Genomic DNA, 18353 nt, shown 5'->3' on the forward strand with positions numbered 1-18353 from the left:
GTAAATACAATACCAGAATATTCGAGTATATCCATAACAAAATAGGCGTAAACTTGAGAAATAATTGACCTAAACTGATGTGGATCCATGCTGTAACGGTGTACGTTTAGGCCATTTCGATTTACTCTGATAAATGAAGGCTCCACTCCTCATGTGCATGAGCCATCCACGTAAGACTTGCGGGTCCCATATTTTTGGGCATGGTCGTGGTATATAAAGCCAGTTCCTAAGAATGGTCATAATACAAATATTTTAAGAGAGCTTTTCTTTTCTTTATCCCATTAAAAGAATTTGGAGACCATGGTCGGAATAATGGCTAGGAGACCTCTAAGTCACCGGATTCTGACGTGGGATAACCGGGAAACTGATTTTTCCGGCGAGCCTGCAATTAATAATTCAGACACCGTTTTCAGCTTTCTTGATGAGGAGGGTCAAAGTTCGTCGCCGGAAAGTATTAATGATGATGTTTATGTTAGAGACCAAGATGAAGATGAAGAGAAAGAAATCAATGAAAATGTTGAAGACAATGAATTCTGGGAAACTCAACATCAACTTTTGCAAGTAAGTTTCAGCTCCTCGTTCTCTTTCTTAAATTCTCAGGAAAAAGAAAAACTCAAATGCATAACGCCGCCTTTGTCTTCTTTCTTTTCAATCGCTTTATTTTTCGTTATTTTTTGTTTCTTTTTAGAAAGGAATGTAATAAAGATCTTAATGGGTCTATTGGATTTCCTAATTTAGCTCTCTTTAATTTGTAAATCTTAAGGAACATTTCTTATTTTTATCTTCTCCTTTAAGAACATTTTTTTTTTCGCGAACCATGCATAATTAGGGTACTTATATTCTTTGTTTTTGCAGGCTGTACTATGCCGGACAACATCATTAGAAACACAAATCCGAAGAATTACTAAAGAAACTGTAAAAGAAACAAAGCAGTCGGAGAATGGCTGCTCTTGCCGGAAAATGAGCAACAACGGCTGCCGGAACTGTGTTATGCAAGAGTTGTGTAGTCGTCTACAAAATGGAGGTTTTAACTCTGCAATTTGCAAGTCTAAGTGGAGGAGCTCACCAGATATTCCTTCAGGTAATAATCTTGCAAAAATTTACTTACAAGTCGTTATTTACATTTATGATATTTGTAAAGATAAAGTAAAAAAGACATGAATACTTTAAAAATATACAACTATAAATATTGTAGATGAACAGCTAGCTCCATCACCATTCATCTATCTAAAAAGATCTTTATTTTTGTATGGCAACGACATATTCTTGATATTTTAATTCTTCGAACAGCTGGAAAAGATATTTTTAGTACCAAACTAAATGTAGAATATCAAATTAAAGTATCACTTTCCCCTAAACCTTTCAATGTTCCTTTATGGCCGGCGCCTCTATGCCTAACTTGTAAATTTTCTTTGTCAAATCCATGCACGTGAAGTACAACATGATTTTCATACATCTAATAATAAAACAAAAGTTGTGATCTAATGCTAGGGCATTATTTTATATATGTACCACTAGCATAAATGCATAATGCTAATTAATTACTCCAATAGATAATCTTGAACTAACTTGTTCTGTATACCATGCATGTTACAGGTGAACACACATTTATAGACGTGGTGGACAATTCCAACCCTAAAAAGGGGGAAGTGAGGATTATTATTGAATTAAACTTGCGAGCAGAGTTTGAAATAGCCAAAGCAAGCGAGGAGTACAATCAACTAATTAAATGCCTACCAGAAGTATTTGTTGGAAAAATAGAGAGATTAATGTCACTAATCAAGATTTTGTGCAACGCTGCTAAAAAATGTATGAAGGAGAAGAAAATACACATGGCACCATGGCGGAAACATAAATACATGCAAGCTAAATGGCTTAAAACATTTGAACGTATGAGTAGTAGTACTACTGCTAAATTCCCATTATCGTCTGATCAAGAATATTCATCAAGCCGATTGCCGAGGCCAAGGGCATCTATGCTTACCATGGATTTTCTGGAAATTTTGCCAAATTTACGTTATACTGCCCTTCAAGTGGCGTGAAGGGATATGAACATGAGTTTGTTTCGATCTCTGTACATAATCGAATATTCATCATCTGAGGCGCCGGGGGGGGGGGGGGGGGAGGGTGGGGGTTATTTTTATTTTATTTTATTTAGGCTTTAGAGTTATATTCGAGGTGAGAAGTGTAACACGTGAAAGGTGAAAGCTAGTTCACCCACAATGTCCACTTTCTTAATTTTGAGTTGTTTCTTTAGATCCTTTTAACGGATTGAAGCAATAAAATTGACCAAAAATATAAAAGGTAGAGAAATGTGGGAGTATATCTACGTAAGCCATTTACCACTTAAGATGCATGTATATAGGGTTAAACCACAAGTCAATTGGTTGAAGAGATGGACTCCAAATTATTAGCTCACCCAAGTTTTTTTTTTTTTTTTTTTTTTTTTTTTGGGGGGGGGGGGGGGGTGGGTCTTCCTCTAGTGGGGAGAATGGAGACATATAATAAATTAAAACCATGAAAGGAATTAACAAAAGCATATGCTCTTTGTTTAATGATGGCAAGTTCTCCGCATTCTTATCCAAGCGCGGTTCTACTAATTCCTACGCATGTGGAAAATAGTTGGTGTATTAGAAAAAATTGAGTTTACATATTAAAGTAGTTGGAAAATAACGTGTTATGACACGTAGACTGATCAAAGAGTTATGAATGACAAAGAGGCAAGAGTTGTAACAGATACGAGCGGATACTCAAAAGATTTAACGCCGGTACCTATTTAAGTTCAAGAATCAAGGAGAATGAATCTGACAGCACAAGAGAGTACAAATACAGTATTTAATGAGCATTAAATACTAAAAACATTAGAGAATATGTATTAAAATACAATGATTATGTAACATAACATTTAATGTCTTTAATTGTCTATAATGGCCTTATATGACAAAGGCAAAACGCATATTTTCAAGATAGCTATAAAAGATAAAGGATGGGTCAATTGTAAGGACAACAAAAAAAAAAGACTATCTGAATACATTGGTTTACTTTATCTTCTTCTAATTATCTTATTGCTAGCCAAATTACATTCTCTTATACATTTTTTGATTATCAGTAACCCGAGTTCTTCTAAATTAAAGCTTTGACCGAAATTTCACTTTTTGGTTAAATAAATTGGTTCCGTTACCGGGAATCTGATAATCTATTCTTTTTTAGTTTAACTTTCCTTGTTTCATCAACTATGTCGAACAATAATGACAACATTCAAGGAAATCAAGGAAAACAACAACTTCAGGGAAATCTACAGGATAATCACACCCCAGTCCCTTCTCCATAAAGCTCTCCTCGGCGGTCTCGAGAAGGCACTCCTGATGGATCTCATGCAAATGAAAACGCTCAATTTGAAAATGTTGAAGCTATCGATGAAGCTTTGCAAAAACTAATTACTGAACAGGTCAATAAAGTTCTTGAGGCTTTTGCTAGCCAGTTACCAGCTGCACCAACCACACCCACTCCAAATAACAAGACATTGGAGAACCCTCGCTCTAGGCTTGTTAATTCAGGTAGTGGTGGAACCCCCAGCGAATCACAAGATGGAGTACCGGGTAACTTAGTCAATTCTGATTTACAAAATTTAGTACTAACATTGCAGAAATAGCTCAAGGAGCAAAGTGACCGCATAGAGCAAATACCTGGGGTGCTGCCCGTTGTCACACCTCCTTTTTCTACACCCGTAAAGGGCGTAAAGGAGTTTTTCCAATTAAAGGATAATCGGAACAGGATTTAATGATTGATTATTCAGAGTCGCCACTTGGGAGATTAATGGTGTCCCAAGTCACCGGTTGAATCCCGAACCGAGGAAATTTATGACTCTGTTAACAGTCCGCGAACCAGAAATCCGAGTAAGGAATTCTGTTAACCCGGGAGAAGGTATTAGGCATTCCCGAGTTTCGTGGTTCTAGAACGGTCGCTTAACTGTTGTATTTAATTTTATCTGATTTTTGATACATGCTATACTATGTGCTTTTGTTCGTAAACCGCTTGCTATCATTATTTATTTTAAAAGAATTGCAACGTCGTGAAAACACGTTTCGAACCACGTCGCAATCAATGCACCCGTGATTGTCAACACGTTTCGACTTCGTCGAGATTTGGATTTGGGTCGCATCAATGCGCACCCGAGTTTAAGAAGGTACTTTAATTAAAATCGCGCCTAAAGATTCTAACGTAATATTATTTTGGGGAAGACCGTGGAGTTTGCTAAATGGCCATCCCAAATTCTAATCATTTTTTAATAACCACATTGAGGGCCCGCAATTATTTTGATTCAGTGAGGCTCGTCTCAACATTTATTTAAGGTCAATTCTAAGATGACTATGGTTTTCCTTTTTGTTTCGTCTCTAAACGATAAAAATCCTACTTACTCGATATTGTGGAGATTGGGCTTCAAATTCAAGTTTGGGCCCAAACCAAAGGGAGTACCCTTTAGCTCGGACCCGCTACCTAACTTAAAGCCCACAGCTACCCCTCTTATTAGAAGGGCTCAACTGCCATTTCACCTTTGGGCTTGAATGCCTTTTATTGGCCAACATTGGCCCAATACTTTAATTCCAATTCAAGTGAATCAAGATCCCAACCATGTTAACAAAGCAGCGAAAATAGAGAATCTGGTGATTATTTTAACTTGAGTGACGGTATACTTTAAACGGTGGTGCCATTTGATAAACGATTACTCGTCAACACAGGTTGCGATCCTAATTTCGTAATCATTCCTACATTAACTAAAAATCCACCCTATTCTAATTACCTACTGATTTTAATATCATTTACACAAACTAAGCATGCTTCATGAAATGACTAATCACATTTTTGACAAAACAAATCCAACACTGCAGGTTAAAATGTGAACAATCACTAATTACCCATTCCTGTTAATTACAGATCTAAGAAGGTTCCCTCACAAGAAATCAAATCCAATTTACATAGATTATCCTATTACCCTGACAGGAAGCTAAATTCAATCATGTATTCTACAGATAAAACTTCACCTACAGAAAATTTATAGTTAGTAAACTACAGTTAGTATCATATAACACAATCCAATTCCAATCATATTTAACTATACTAAACAATTAACTAAATCATATTAAATCATACACAGAAGTACTTAAACATATCAGAAGAAAATTGATAATAGAAACTGCAGCTTCATTTCCCTTTAGGAGAACTACATTGAGACAGCTTTGAGGTATGTACCTGGATAAGGGAAAATATGAGAAGAAAAGAAATCAGCTATTCTGAACAGCAACAACAACACAACTCAATAGTATAGCGTCACAGAATAGCCAGGAACTGCTTTTGAAAACCAGAGATACAAGCAGACTCCACAGATTAACTCAACATACACTTCAAATGCACTCCTAGCCCTCACAGCTGAACCCAAACACCTCTGCAATACTGCTAAACCCAAAATCCAACTAAAATCCAAAACTAATAATGAAACTGTAAGATTGTTTTTGATTTCTTCATTTTTGATGTTTTTATTTTTGAATGCTGGAATGGAAATACTAGCTGGAATAGAAAGCAGGGAGGAGAGCCTTTTGTGGGGATTTTCGAGCTTAGAGCTGAAGGGAGAAGAAGAACCCCCTTTCCCAAGGCATTTCATGCCCTTATATAGGCAACCAAAGAGAATAGATCAAATTTTAGGCCTTCTTTTTTAGTCCCGCCCTTATTTCAATTTAGTCTCTCTATTCTTGACTTGCTAAACAAGTAAACACCCCTATTGTGCTGAAATGTGCACTAAAATCCTATTCTAGAAGGCCTTAGGGTATTCTTCTACCCATACAATACCTATACTGCCCTTTCATATGCTTTGAAATTACTATTCCTATCAGAACTACCGTTTTCCATACCCAGACTACCCCTGAAGGCTTCTCTAAGTTACTGATCCTACCCTCATCCTTAACAGCTATAACCAATCCCCTAATTTAATCTAAAACTAACTGAAATTGATTAATTAGCACTCAGAAATCAACTAATTAAACTAACCAATCCCAATTGCTCAAATACACCCACTTAATCAAACTAACACAAACCAGAAACTAGGATCAATCAAAGCAGGGCTTAAGCTAACATGATCAACGTTAAATGAAATTAGACTAATTCTTAACCAATAAACTCACAATCGACCATTCAAATATCAAACTCAGAACTAACAGTAATTGACAGAACTATACTAATACAAATAAATCATAAAATTAACAGAACACTTAATGAAACAAAAACTGTAACTAAAACTTCAACCATGCGAGTAAAAAGAAACAGGAAACACTCACAGAAGCACGAGGAACTCCGGCCAGTCACTAACGTCTGAATCCTTTCAGATTTTTGACGCGTAACATCCCTAACCATGTGTTCTTACAAGAGAACACATGGTTAAGGATACTACGGTTCGAAATCACAAAGATTTTGGTTTAGGGTTTTGGCCAGAAATTCTTAGATCTAAGATTCGAGCCGTTTCACAGAGATTTGAAGGAAAATAATCATGAATTAGTGTTGAGGGAAGGCCGGGGATTGTGTGGTGTGACTTTGGGCTGGTTTGGGTAAACTTGCGATCTGACCGGAACCTTCAGTCGAAGATTCGACGAGCTCCGGCCTTATTCGAGGGGAACCAGTGGGTGAAATGGAAAGAGGAGAGTGAGGAGGACGAGTGGTGTAATTTTGGGCTTGAATGGTGCAGGTGACATTCACCGCCGACGAGGGATTTAGGGGCGGCGCGGATTAGGGTTTGAGAGGATAGGCGGGGTGAGGAAGATGAGACAAATGGGGTAGGGGGGAAGTTTTCGGACATTTATATACCCAACATCCTAGTTAGATCCGTTGATTGAATGCCGGGTAAACGACGTCGTTTGGACTTACTAGGGATCGGACCGGGTTGGGGATTTGGGCTGGACTGGTTTTCAACGGGTTTAGGGCGTTTGGGCCTGAAAGTTTCCAACAAATTGGCCCAGATTTGGGTCTTCTATTAAGACCAAATTTCTACTCTTATTTTCTTTTTATTTTCTTTTCTTACCTTTACAATTTTTATAATTTTTTCTAATTTTTATGGAGATGCAAAACTAACATGAAATCCTAGTTATTTCAAAACGAAGACTAATTAATTCTTAAAATTGTTTGAAAACTATTTCATGACGAATTCCCAATAGAAATTATAAAAATGTAAAAATGAACTAATTTTGTGATTTTCATGTTTTGTTCTAAACAAATTAAACTTTAGTTGATACTAAAAAACATAAAACTAAAACCTAAATGCAAAAATGCATATTTTTGTATTTTATAAAAATTAACATGCACAAATAGAATGCAACAATTATCAGAAAATGATACCAAATGCACAAAAACTGTAAAAATAAAGAAAAATTATTTTGTTTGGGATTTTGGGAATAATCATATTTAGGGCAAAAATTACGTGCTCACAACTGCCCCTCTTTGCTTGAAAACATGAAATGTTTTCGGGCAAAGACATGTGAGCAAATACGAGCGATTTTTGCCCGTTTGAAAATTCCGTGTGAAGCATTTTTTGAAAAGTTTGACCGCATCTTGCTTCGGAGGTTGCCTACATATCCTGGGCTAAACAGGAATCAGGTCAGTGTAGTTCAGGAATGTCTGGTAGCTGGGACTACCAGGAACTGTGATTGCACTGCGCTTGCTGTTGTTACTGCTGCTGTTACCGCTTGCTGATCTCCCTTATTACACCATGTCAAAGATAAAAGAAGCTAAACTGACTATGCTCTATGAATTACAAAAATCCTATCTAAATTCTTCAAACTTGCTCTTGTACTTCCTTGCTGCCTTGTTGTCTTGTGTCTCCTTGTTGCCTCATTGTCTTGTTCTTTCTCGATAAAATTCCCTGTTGCTATTCCCCTGGTGACTTGAGATGTTATTCATTCTCTCCAAACTGCTGAACTCGAACTCGAATGTATTCCTCTATTATCTGGTCGGACTCCCAACTTCTGAAACTTGAACTGTATGTATTTCCTCTGTTATCCAGACAGGCTCCTGACTTCACAACACAAATACAACAACGAAAGCTTTCTTCCCCAGCTTGAAAACTGATCACATGTTACTGGTTGCGATTTTAAAAACTAAAACTTGAATTATAATACCTCTATTCTCCAGGCGGACTCCTGACCTCCGAAACTTGAATTGCATGCTTCTATTCTTCAGGCGGGCTCCTGACTTCAAAATAGACAAAGAGATTGATTGAAAACTAAAATTGAATTATATCACCTCTGTTCTCCAGGCGGGCTCCTGATTTCGACTGCTTAAAATATTTAACACCTCTATTTTCCAGGCGGGCTCCTGACTGTTGAACTTAAAATTGTACTCCTTTATTATCCAGGCGGGCTCCTGATTGCTAAAATTAAATTGTATGTCTCTATTCTCCAGGCGGACTCCTGATTACTAAAATTAAATTGTATGTCTCTATTCTCCAGGCGGACTCCTGACTGCTAAAATCAAATTGTATGTCTCTATTCTCCAGGAGGACTCCTGATTGCTAAAATTAAATTGTATGTCTCTATTCTCCAGGCGGACTCCTGATTTCAAGATAAACAAAGAGATTGAGGGGAAGCTAAAAACTTGAATTGTATCACCTCCGTTCTTCAATCGGCCTCCTGATTGCTTAAAATCTGAATGATATGTCTCTATTTTCCAGGCGGACTCCTGATTTCTGAATTTGAAATTTAATGTATTCCTTTGTTATCTAGGCGGGCTCCTGACTGCTCCAAACAATTATGAACCTAAGGTGTTACTTCTCACTGTACCAAGGCACCTTACCCGGGTATATGAATTACATCCTATTATCCAGGAAGGTCCTGACAACTTGCACTTATTTTAATCATGCAAACTTTGCAACCAAATTACATTTCCCTTATGCTATTCAGGATTGTCTTGTATTTAATCAAACCGCACTTTGCGATCAAACCTGATTACGGCTTGTATTTCCTTCTTGGAGAATTCCTTCTCAACGGCTAACTTTCTGCCCCTATTACAATCAAAGAAAATTTCGTCAGTTTAAAACGGTGGTTAGTTGATGGCCTTCTTGTTGAACAATCCTTCCACTGCCTTGCTTTGTGTTGACTGCCTTCCACGCACTGTCCCTGAACCGCTTGAATTTCTGACCAACTTTTAAATTTCCCAACATCCGACGACCTAAATATTTTACACCCACGCTGTTATTTCATTTTTCTAACCCTTTTGTTTAAGCTTTTGCCTTTCCCCACGACATTCCCCAATCATTTCACCGATGAAACTTTCGTTAATTCCCTGTATTCCACTTGGCATCAAGTTGTTTTTGACATGCTCTGACCACGTTGTGCTTTACAATTTTAGAAACCGGTAGTGAGCTTTGATGTCCTTTCTGCTTGCATTGACCAAGACTAGTACTGAAACACCTCAGCTAGATAAAACCCTCAAAAGAAAATGAAATGCGATGGTTTTTAGTCAAGGATAAGAAGAATCCAAAATCAGATGGCTGTTTTAAAAAGAGAAGGAAAAGAAACTTATCTGAGCGAGACAGCTGGCACCAATGGTTATGACATGCATTTTGGATTGATCGGCCCAATCTGTCCAAATAACCAACTTTCAATTGCCGTACTTATGTTGCCCAGAACTTCCATCAATTGTTTGAATTACCCAGACCTTAACCTTGCTTTCCTGCGGTACCTCGAAACATTTTTCCACCCACGGACCTTTTGCCATTTTAAACATTTTCCAACTCACTTTCGCCTCAAGGTGCCCGCGGGGGTTTTCACCAATAAGACTCTCTCATTTATTTTCTCTCAGCTCCCGTCGCCTTACGGTGTCCGTGAGGGTTTTCACCCATAAGACTCTCTCATTTTTATCTTTTGTTTTTGCTTGAACCAGAGTGTTGCCACTGCCACGAATTACCGTTACCTGCTTGATTTGGCGTTTCCTAAAATTGATAAGAAGGTTTTTCTTTGGACCATAATGTAGGCTTTTGGATTGGGTTAGAAATAAAGGTATGAAAGGCTCAAAACAATTCGAATGGGTTCAAATTACAACTTTCGGAATCCAATTTCCACAACAATCACCACTTCTGCCCCAGTTTCTTGCTTGGGGATTTTTGGATTTCTATTTTGGTATGACTGAACCTCGGAGTAAGGTTGCCTACGTACCCTTTAGGGATCAAGTCAAACGTAGTTCACTGTATTATAATTAACTTTTGTTGTTGTGTTTTTCTTTCTTTCCTTTTCTTTCTCTTTCTTTTTCTTTTCCTTTTCTTTCTTTTCCTTTTCCTTTGTTTTTCTCTTCTTTCTTTTCTTTTGCTTTTCTTTCTTTTCCTTTTCTTCTTCTTCCTTTTCTTGTTCTTTTCTTTCTTTTCTTTTCCTTTGTTTTTCTCTTCTTTCTTTTCCTTTTGTTTTTCTCTTCTTTCTTTTATGTTCGACACATGTGTTCCCTAATCGTGCCGTTGATTCCGAAAGAGGGGTACGAAAGAAAATAAACACGGCTCAAAAGCGGTGACAATGAAAAAAAGTGTTTGGATAGCAGAACAAAATGCCTTCCTCATTTCAATCTTTAAGATATGCCAAATACAAACAGATACATTCAGAAAATGAAGAAATCATACATAATATCTCTTGACCGCATCGGAATTGATGGCCATTTCTATACATTTTCCTTCTACATCTATCAAATACAATGCTCCATTAGACAACACTCTGGTTATTACAAATGGTCCCTGCCAGTTTGGGGAAAACTTTCCTTTTGCTTCAGCCTAATGAGGCAAGATCCGCCTCAGTACTAATTGTCCGACTTCGAATTTCCTTGGACGTACTTTCTTGTTGTATGCTCTTGCCATTCTTCGTTGGTACAGTTGGCCATGACACACTGATGCCAATCTCTTCTCGTCAATTAAACTCAACTGCTCAAGACAGCTTTTCACCCATTCATCATCATCGATCTCAGCCTCTGCAACGATTCACAGAGATGGGATTTCCACTTCTGCGGGTATTACTGCCTCGGTACCATATACCAATGAGTAAGGAGTCGCCCCCACCGAGGTACGAACGGTGGTGAGATATCCTAACAATGCAAAAGGTAATTTCTCATGCCATTGTCTAGATCCTTCAACCATTTTTCGGAGTATTTTCTTTATATTCTTATTGGCTGCTTCAACCGCACCATTTGCCTTGGGACGGTTGGAGTAGAATGCCTATGGGTGATCTTAAACTGCTCACATGTCTCCTTCATCAAATGGCTATTAAGATTAGCCCCATTATCTGTGATGATTACCTTTGGAATCCCAAACCGACAGATGATATTTGAATGCACGAAGTCGACTACAGCTTTCTTAGTTACAGACTTGAACGTCTTAGCTTCCACCCATTTGGTAAAATAATCTATAGCTACCAAAATAAACCTGTGCCCATTTGACGCTGCTGGATCAATTGGCCCAATAACATCCATGCCCCACGCAACAAAAGGCCATGGTGCGGACATCGTATGTAATTCTGATGGTGGAGAATGAATCAAATCTCCATGTACTTGGCATTGATGACACTTACGCACAAAACTGATACAATCCCGCTCCATCGTGAGCCAATAATAACCTGCTCGGAGAATCTTTTTTGCTAGAACGTACCCACTCATATGCGGTCCACAAACTCCGGAATGTACCTCAGTCATGATAGATGTGGCCTGTCTTGCATCTGTACATCTCAACAACCCGAGATCTGGAGTTCTTTTGTACAACACTCCTCCACTAAAGAAAAACCCGCTTGCCAATCGCCGAATCGTTCTTTTCTGATCACCGGTGGCCTGTATCGGATATACTCCCGCTCTAATGTACTCTTTGATATCATGGAACCACGGCTTGCCATCAATTTCCTCTTCTATCACATTACAGTAAGCATGCTGATCACGGACCTGAATCTGCAATGGATCAATATAAGCCTTATCTGGATGGTGCAACATTGACGCCAAAGTATCCAAAGCATCGGCAACCTCATTATAAATCCTTGGAATGCGCCTGAATTCTATGGCCTGAAAACGTTGACAAAGCTCATGCAGACACTGCCGATACGGTATAAGTTTCAAATCCCGTGTTTCCCATTCTCCTTGAATATGGTGTACCAGCAAGTCCGAGTCACCCATGACCAAGACTTCCCGTACACCCATATCCACAGCTAATCTCAATCCCAATATACACGCCTCATATTCTGCCATGTTGTTTGTACAATAGAAACGAAGCCGAGCTGTAACAGGGTAATGCTGACCTGTTTCAGAAATAAGTACCGCTCCTATTCCCATGCCTTTCATATTTGCAGCCCTATTAAAGAAAAGTTTCCATCCCGTCCTCTCAGCTTGTTCCAATTCATCAATGTGCATCACCTCCTCATCAGGGAAATAAGTTTTCAAAGGCTCATAATCTTCATCGACAGGGTTCTCAGCCAAATGATCGGCTAATGCCTGTGCTTTCATTGCAGTCCGTGTCACGTAGATAATGTCGAACTCTGTAAGCAAAATCTGCCACTTTGCAAGCCTCCCTGTGGGCATGGGTTTCTGAAAAATATACTTCAACGGATCCAAGCGAAATATAAGGTAAGTAGTGTAAGATGACAAATAATGTTTCAACTTCTGTGCCACCCAAGTCAGGGCGTAACATGTCCTTTCCAGATGAGTATACTTAACCTCGCAAGACGTGAACTTCTTGCTGAGGTAGTAGATAGCCTGCTCCTTTCTGCCCGTAACATCGTGCTGCCCTAGTACACAACCGAATGAACTATCCACAACTGTCAGATATAGAATCAAAGGCCTCCCTGGTTCTGGCGGAACCAACACGGGTGGGTTTAACAAATACCCCTTTATCTTATCAAAAGCCTCCTGACATTCATCAGTCCATTTGACCGCGACATCTTTCTTCAACAATTTGAAAATTGGTTCACAAGTTGCCGTGAGCTGAGCAATGAACCTGCTGATATAGTTCAATCTTCCCAACAAACTCATCACCTCGACTTTGTTTCTTGGAGGTGGCAACTCCTGAATGGCTTTGATCTTCGACGGGTCTAATTCAATACCCCGCCGGCTGACTATAAATCCCAATAACTTCCCAGATGGTACCCCGAAAGCACACTTTGCAGGATTGAGCTTAAGATTGTACCTGCGAAGCCTTTGAAAGAACTTTCTCAAATCTCTGACATGGTCGGATTGCTGTCTAGACTTCACGATCACATCATCCCCATATACCTCGATTTCCTTATGTATCATATCATGGAAGATGGTTGTCATGACCCTCATATAAGTTGCCCCAGCATTTTTCAAACCAAACGGCATGACACGATAACAATATGTTCCCCACGGCGTGATGAATGCCGTCTTTTCTGCATCTCCATCGTCCATTAGAATCTGATGATAACCCGCGTAACAATCCACAAAAGAGCCAATATCATGTTTGGCACAATTGTCAATCAGTATATGGATTTTGGGCAGTGGGAAATTATCTTTTGGACTTGCCTTGTTAAGGTCTCGATAATCGACGCACACCCTGGTCTTGCCATCTTTCTTCGGCACATGCACGACATTAGCTAACCAAGTGGGGTACCGTGTAACCTGAATGACCTTTTCCTCAAACTTCTTGGTAATCTCTTCTTTGATCTTCACACTTATGTCTGTTTTGAACTTTCTCAACTTCTGTTTGACAGGGAGGAGTGTCGGATCAGTGGGTAATTTATGAACCACCAAATCGGTGCTTAGACCTGGCATATCATCATATGACCATGCAAAAACATCTTTGTACTCATGTAATACTTTAATTATCTCCTCCTTGAGTTGTGGCTCCAGATGAACACTTACTTTAGTTTCCCGCACATTGTCTTGGTCCCCTAGATTAACTGCTTCTTTGTCATTTATGTTAGGTTTGGGTTTTTCTTCAAAATAACTTAATTCTTTACTAATTTTCTCATAAGCTTCATCGTTGTTACAATCCACCCCATCATCATACTCGATTTCTTGTATTATTACTTCCGAGCTAGATTGGATTTTAAAACTGGGCCGAAGATTCCTCATGCATGTCATATCATTGATATTAGCATAAAAAGAATTGTACAAAAGGAAAGAAAAAAAATGGAAACAAAACTAGGAACGAAGAAAATTGCATTTCATTGAATGTAAAGATAACAAGGTTTTAACTCATCCAAACGGACGGAACATAGCAACTGGATTACAAACCCTGGAATAATCCAGGTGACAAAAGGAAAACAAAACCCACTACCACGACTCCCTCCGAATTGGAAGAGGAGTAGCTTCCCAATTGTTGATGTTAGCATGTGGTCCGATGTACTGTATATCTGCTCCGCTTGACCCTTCCCCGGCCTCAACCATGTTTACTTCAGCAAATACTCTCTCGAACACCTTATCCAAATTCCCCTCTGCCCCAATCAACGAACCTGACATCTTTGCCAATGACTGTTTCTTGCTACCCGGCCTGACGAAGGACCTGGACAAACGTGGAATAGGTTTAGGAAGAACCCAAGCTTTCTTTTTCAATTTACGGGCCCTTCTAACATCTGCCGCTGTTGGTTTGAAACCTAATCCGAAGGTGTCCAGATTTTTGGGCAGGGACACAGGTTGAATAATGCCCTGAAGTTCAGCCCCCGGACCTTTCCTTGGCACGAACCCGTTATTCACCATGACGGTCGCGGCTGCCACCCTGGGACATGGCATGCTTTTACCCTCGGGCACTCTGCTCACCGGGACCGTATCGAAAACCTGATAAAACCATGGTCCCTTGTCATCTTCAGTCCCTATAAAGGGCATAATGGCATCACTTATGGCGCATGTGGGATCTTCCCCATATAACACAATTTCTTGTCTGTCCCACTCGAACTTGACCATTTGGTGTAGCGTGGAAGGCACGGCTTTGGTCGCGTGAATCCATGGTCGACCCAACAAAAGATTGTAGGATACTGCAGCATCCAACACCTGAAATTCCATAGTGAACTCGATCGGGCCAATAGTCAATTCGAGTACAATATCCCCTACTGTGTTTGTTCCCCCTCCGTCGAACCCTCGAACACAGATGCTATTTTTTCGGATTCTATCCTCATCGATCTTCAACTTGTTCAATGTGGACAATGTGCAAATATTAGCACTTGACCCGTTATCGATCAGTGCCCGAGTAACCATTGAACCTTCACACTTGACCGTCAAATAGATAGCTTTGTTGTGTTCTGTGCCTTCTACAGGCAGTTCATCATCAGAAAATGCTACCCTGTTCACTTCAAAGATCTTGTTGGCAATTGTCTCCAGATGGTTCACTGAAATTTTGTCGGGCACATGAGCCTCATTCAATATCTTCATCAAAGCTCGGCAATGCTCGTCAGAGTGAATCAATAACGACAACAACGAGATTTGGGCCGGTGTTTTTCTCAGTTGTAATCTTGCACTTTCATCTTTTTCAGAAAATCTTCTGCCTCTTCTTCCGTCACAGCTTTTTTGACTAGCACTGTATTGTCTTTAGCACCCTTAGCCTTTCTCAACTCTTCAGGAGCAAAACAGCGTCCCGACCGAGTTAGTCCTTGTGCTTCACAAATCTCTTCCTCAATTTCCTTTCCTTTGTATGTCACCACTACCTTGTCATATCTCCACGGTATGACTTTGCTATCAACCATGGTAACTGGACTACCGGTTTTATGACAACCGGTTCTACGTAGGTTCCTTTCACAACCACCACGGGTGCAGATGATGACCCTGGTACCACTAATTTGACTGGCTCTGGCTTTTTTGCAGCCACAAATGGTCCCTTTCCCATTACCAACACTGACTTGTCTTTTATTGCTTTTAACTGAACCACTAGCCTTGCACTCACTGTCTTCTCTTTGGCTTCCGTAGAACGAATCACCATAACCACCTGCGAAGGTTTTTTAGGCTCGGCCCCCTTATGTATCAGTTCGATCATATTGTCCTCATAATGCGCTGGTAACGGATTTTGGTTGATGTTTGGGGCCTCTGGAGCCTGTACTTCAGTACGGCGATTATCAATGATCTCTTGTATCGCATTTTCAACTTCCAACATTTTTCAGTATCATGTCCCGGCATCCTTGAGCAATACTCACAGCTAACAGAATGGTCCAGGTTTCTGGGAAGGGGGTTTGGTGTTTTGGATTCAATCGGGGTCAACATTCCCAACTATTTCAATCTATGGAAGAGAGCGGTGTAAGATTCTCCCAGCGGAGTAAATGTTTTTCTGTTTGGGGCCTTCTCACTTCTAAAAGCTTGGTTTGGGCGGAAGTTGGTTCCTGTTCTGTTTGCCCTGGGAGGGGGATAAGTGTTTTGCGGGGGTGGATGTGTGTTTTGGGGATTCGGGGCACGCCATTGCGAGTTCACCGGGGGATGAGTGTAGGTCTGTGCGTGGTGGATAGAAAAGTGTGGTTCTGGTGGTGGATAGTAGTGTTGCGGTGGGCCATATGGGGTATATTGGTAGTTTGGGTGGTGGTGTCTGGGTTGATTGTAGTAGAGTGGAGGGTTATTGGGCCTGGACCAAGCACTAGCTTCAACCGTAGCAACTTCTTCCTTCTTCTTCTTTCCGAGCACACCACCAGTACCGCTTTGGATGGCCTGGGTGGTTGCTTTCAATGCCGAGTCGCTCAAGATCTTGTTAGATTTCAATCCTTCTTCAATCATGGCTCCCATCTTTACCACTTCATTAAACGACTTTCCAACAAATGTCACTAGATGACCAAAATAGGTAGGTTCCAATGTTTGCAAGAAGTAATATACCATCTCACTCTCCCTCATTGGAGGATCAACCCTTGCAGCTTGTTCCCTCCAGCGGAAACCAAACTCTCTAAAACTCTCCCCAGGCTTCCTTTCCAGTTTCAACAATGTTAAACGGTCGGGGACTATCTCAAGGTTATATTGAAAATGGCCAATGAATGCTTGTGCCAAATCATCCCATGTATACCATCGGCCGGGGTCATGTCTCGTGTACCATTCTAGCGCTGACCCGCTCAGACTTTGACCGAAATATGCTATCAACAATTCATCCTTTCCCCCAGCACCTCTCATTTTTCTACAAAAGCCATGCAGATGGGCTACTGGGTCACCGTGTCCCTTATACAAGTCAAACTTCGGCATTTTAAACCCCGCAGGCAACTGAACATCAGGGAAAGGGCACAAATCTTTGTATGCGACGCTGACTTGGTTACCTAAACCATGCATGTTCCTGAAGGATTGCTCCAGGCTTTTGACTTTACGAATCACTTCCTCCTGTTCTGTATTCTTAACCGGTTTCTCAACCTCTCCCGGGATTTCAAAATGGGGCGAATAGGTATATGGCTCAGGTGCTTTGAAAGTGGGTTCGGGAGGGTAATATTGGGTGTAGTGAGCCTGGATTAGCGGCTCACTGGACGATCTATGTAGTGGGGCTGGGGGAGGTGCCACAAAGACTAGAACCATGGGTGGTGGAGGGTTCTGTTTGGGGGTGGAGCTGGGGGAGCATACGAAGTGGTACCATAACCCTGGGAGTGATAGGGGAAGGCTGAAGATGCGTGGGGAGTGGTAGGCTCCTGAGCTTGAGCCAGGGGTGGGATGTAAGATGGATTAGCAGGATATAGTGGTGCCGGATGTCCCTGAGACCATGCCCGATGCATTTCAGCCATTTGTGTTTTTAATTTCCTCATCTCTTCTTTCATAGCACCCACATCTATTACCTCAACCTCATTTGAAGGGTCTACGATGCTGATTTCCGAATCCTGCCCGGTCATTTTCACTTGATCTTTCGACCGGGTGTTGTATGGGTGAGTTTCCAGAATTGCCAATCAACTAACCACCTGCCTGGACTCACACATTTAGACAACCACTTTGTTAGCGATTAGGTTTTAACAGATTTAATCAACCGCACGTTGGCATGAATGCATTTATACAATTAATCATTTCTATTATGCATTTGCTCGATCGCATGCGTCATCCCGGCACTTCGTTCCTAGTTTCTTTTTACCCTTCTTTCAAATTTCATCACCTCATCCCTTTCTTGTGCTCTTCTCTTTCTTTTGCTTCTTTCTCTTTTGTGTTCCCGCTCATTTCTCTTTTGTTTTCCCGCTCTTTTCTCTCTTTCCTTGGGTTTTCTTCTTTTTTTTTCTTACAATTACGGTCGAATCCTATAGGGATTGCCTACGTATCGTGACCCTGCACGAATCAGACCAAACGTAGTTCATGAAAATAAATGCGACAATACAGGGTGAAATTTTTTGGAATTTTCAATTTTCATTACTAAAACAAACTATTACAAACTAACATTTTTCGGAATGAAACTAACAGACGCAAATTAAAAGCAAATA

General features: G+C 40.3%; 1 protein-coding gene across 1 annotated transcript; it reads left to right on the top strand.

The window, feature by feature from the left end:
• The first annotated feature begins 239 nt into the window (after positions 1–239).
• On the top strand, positions 240–2096 carry LOC107802378 (uncharacterized). The gene is made up of 3 exons (XM_016625867.1): positions 240–561; positions 856–1081; positions 1597–2096. Exons 1-3 carry the CDS (start codon positions 301–303, stop codon positions 2040–2042), a joined length of 933 nt encoding a protein of 310 aa, XP_016481353.1. The 5' UTR covers positions 240–300; the 3' UTR covers positions 2043–2096.
• The last annotated feature ends 16257 nt before the right edge of the window (positions 2097–18353 follow it).

Source organism: Nicotiana tabacum, chromosome 3 (genome assembly GCF_000715075.1).
Source record: "Nicotiana tabacum cultivar K326 chromosome 3, ASM71507v2, whole genome shotgun sequence".
In the NCBI taxonomy this organism is placed as follows: domain Eukaryota; kingdom Viridiplantae; phylum Streptophyta; class Magnoliopsida; order Solanales; family Solanaceae; genus Nicotiana; species Nicotiana tabacum.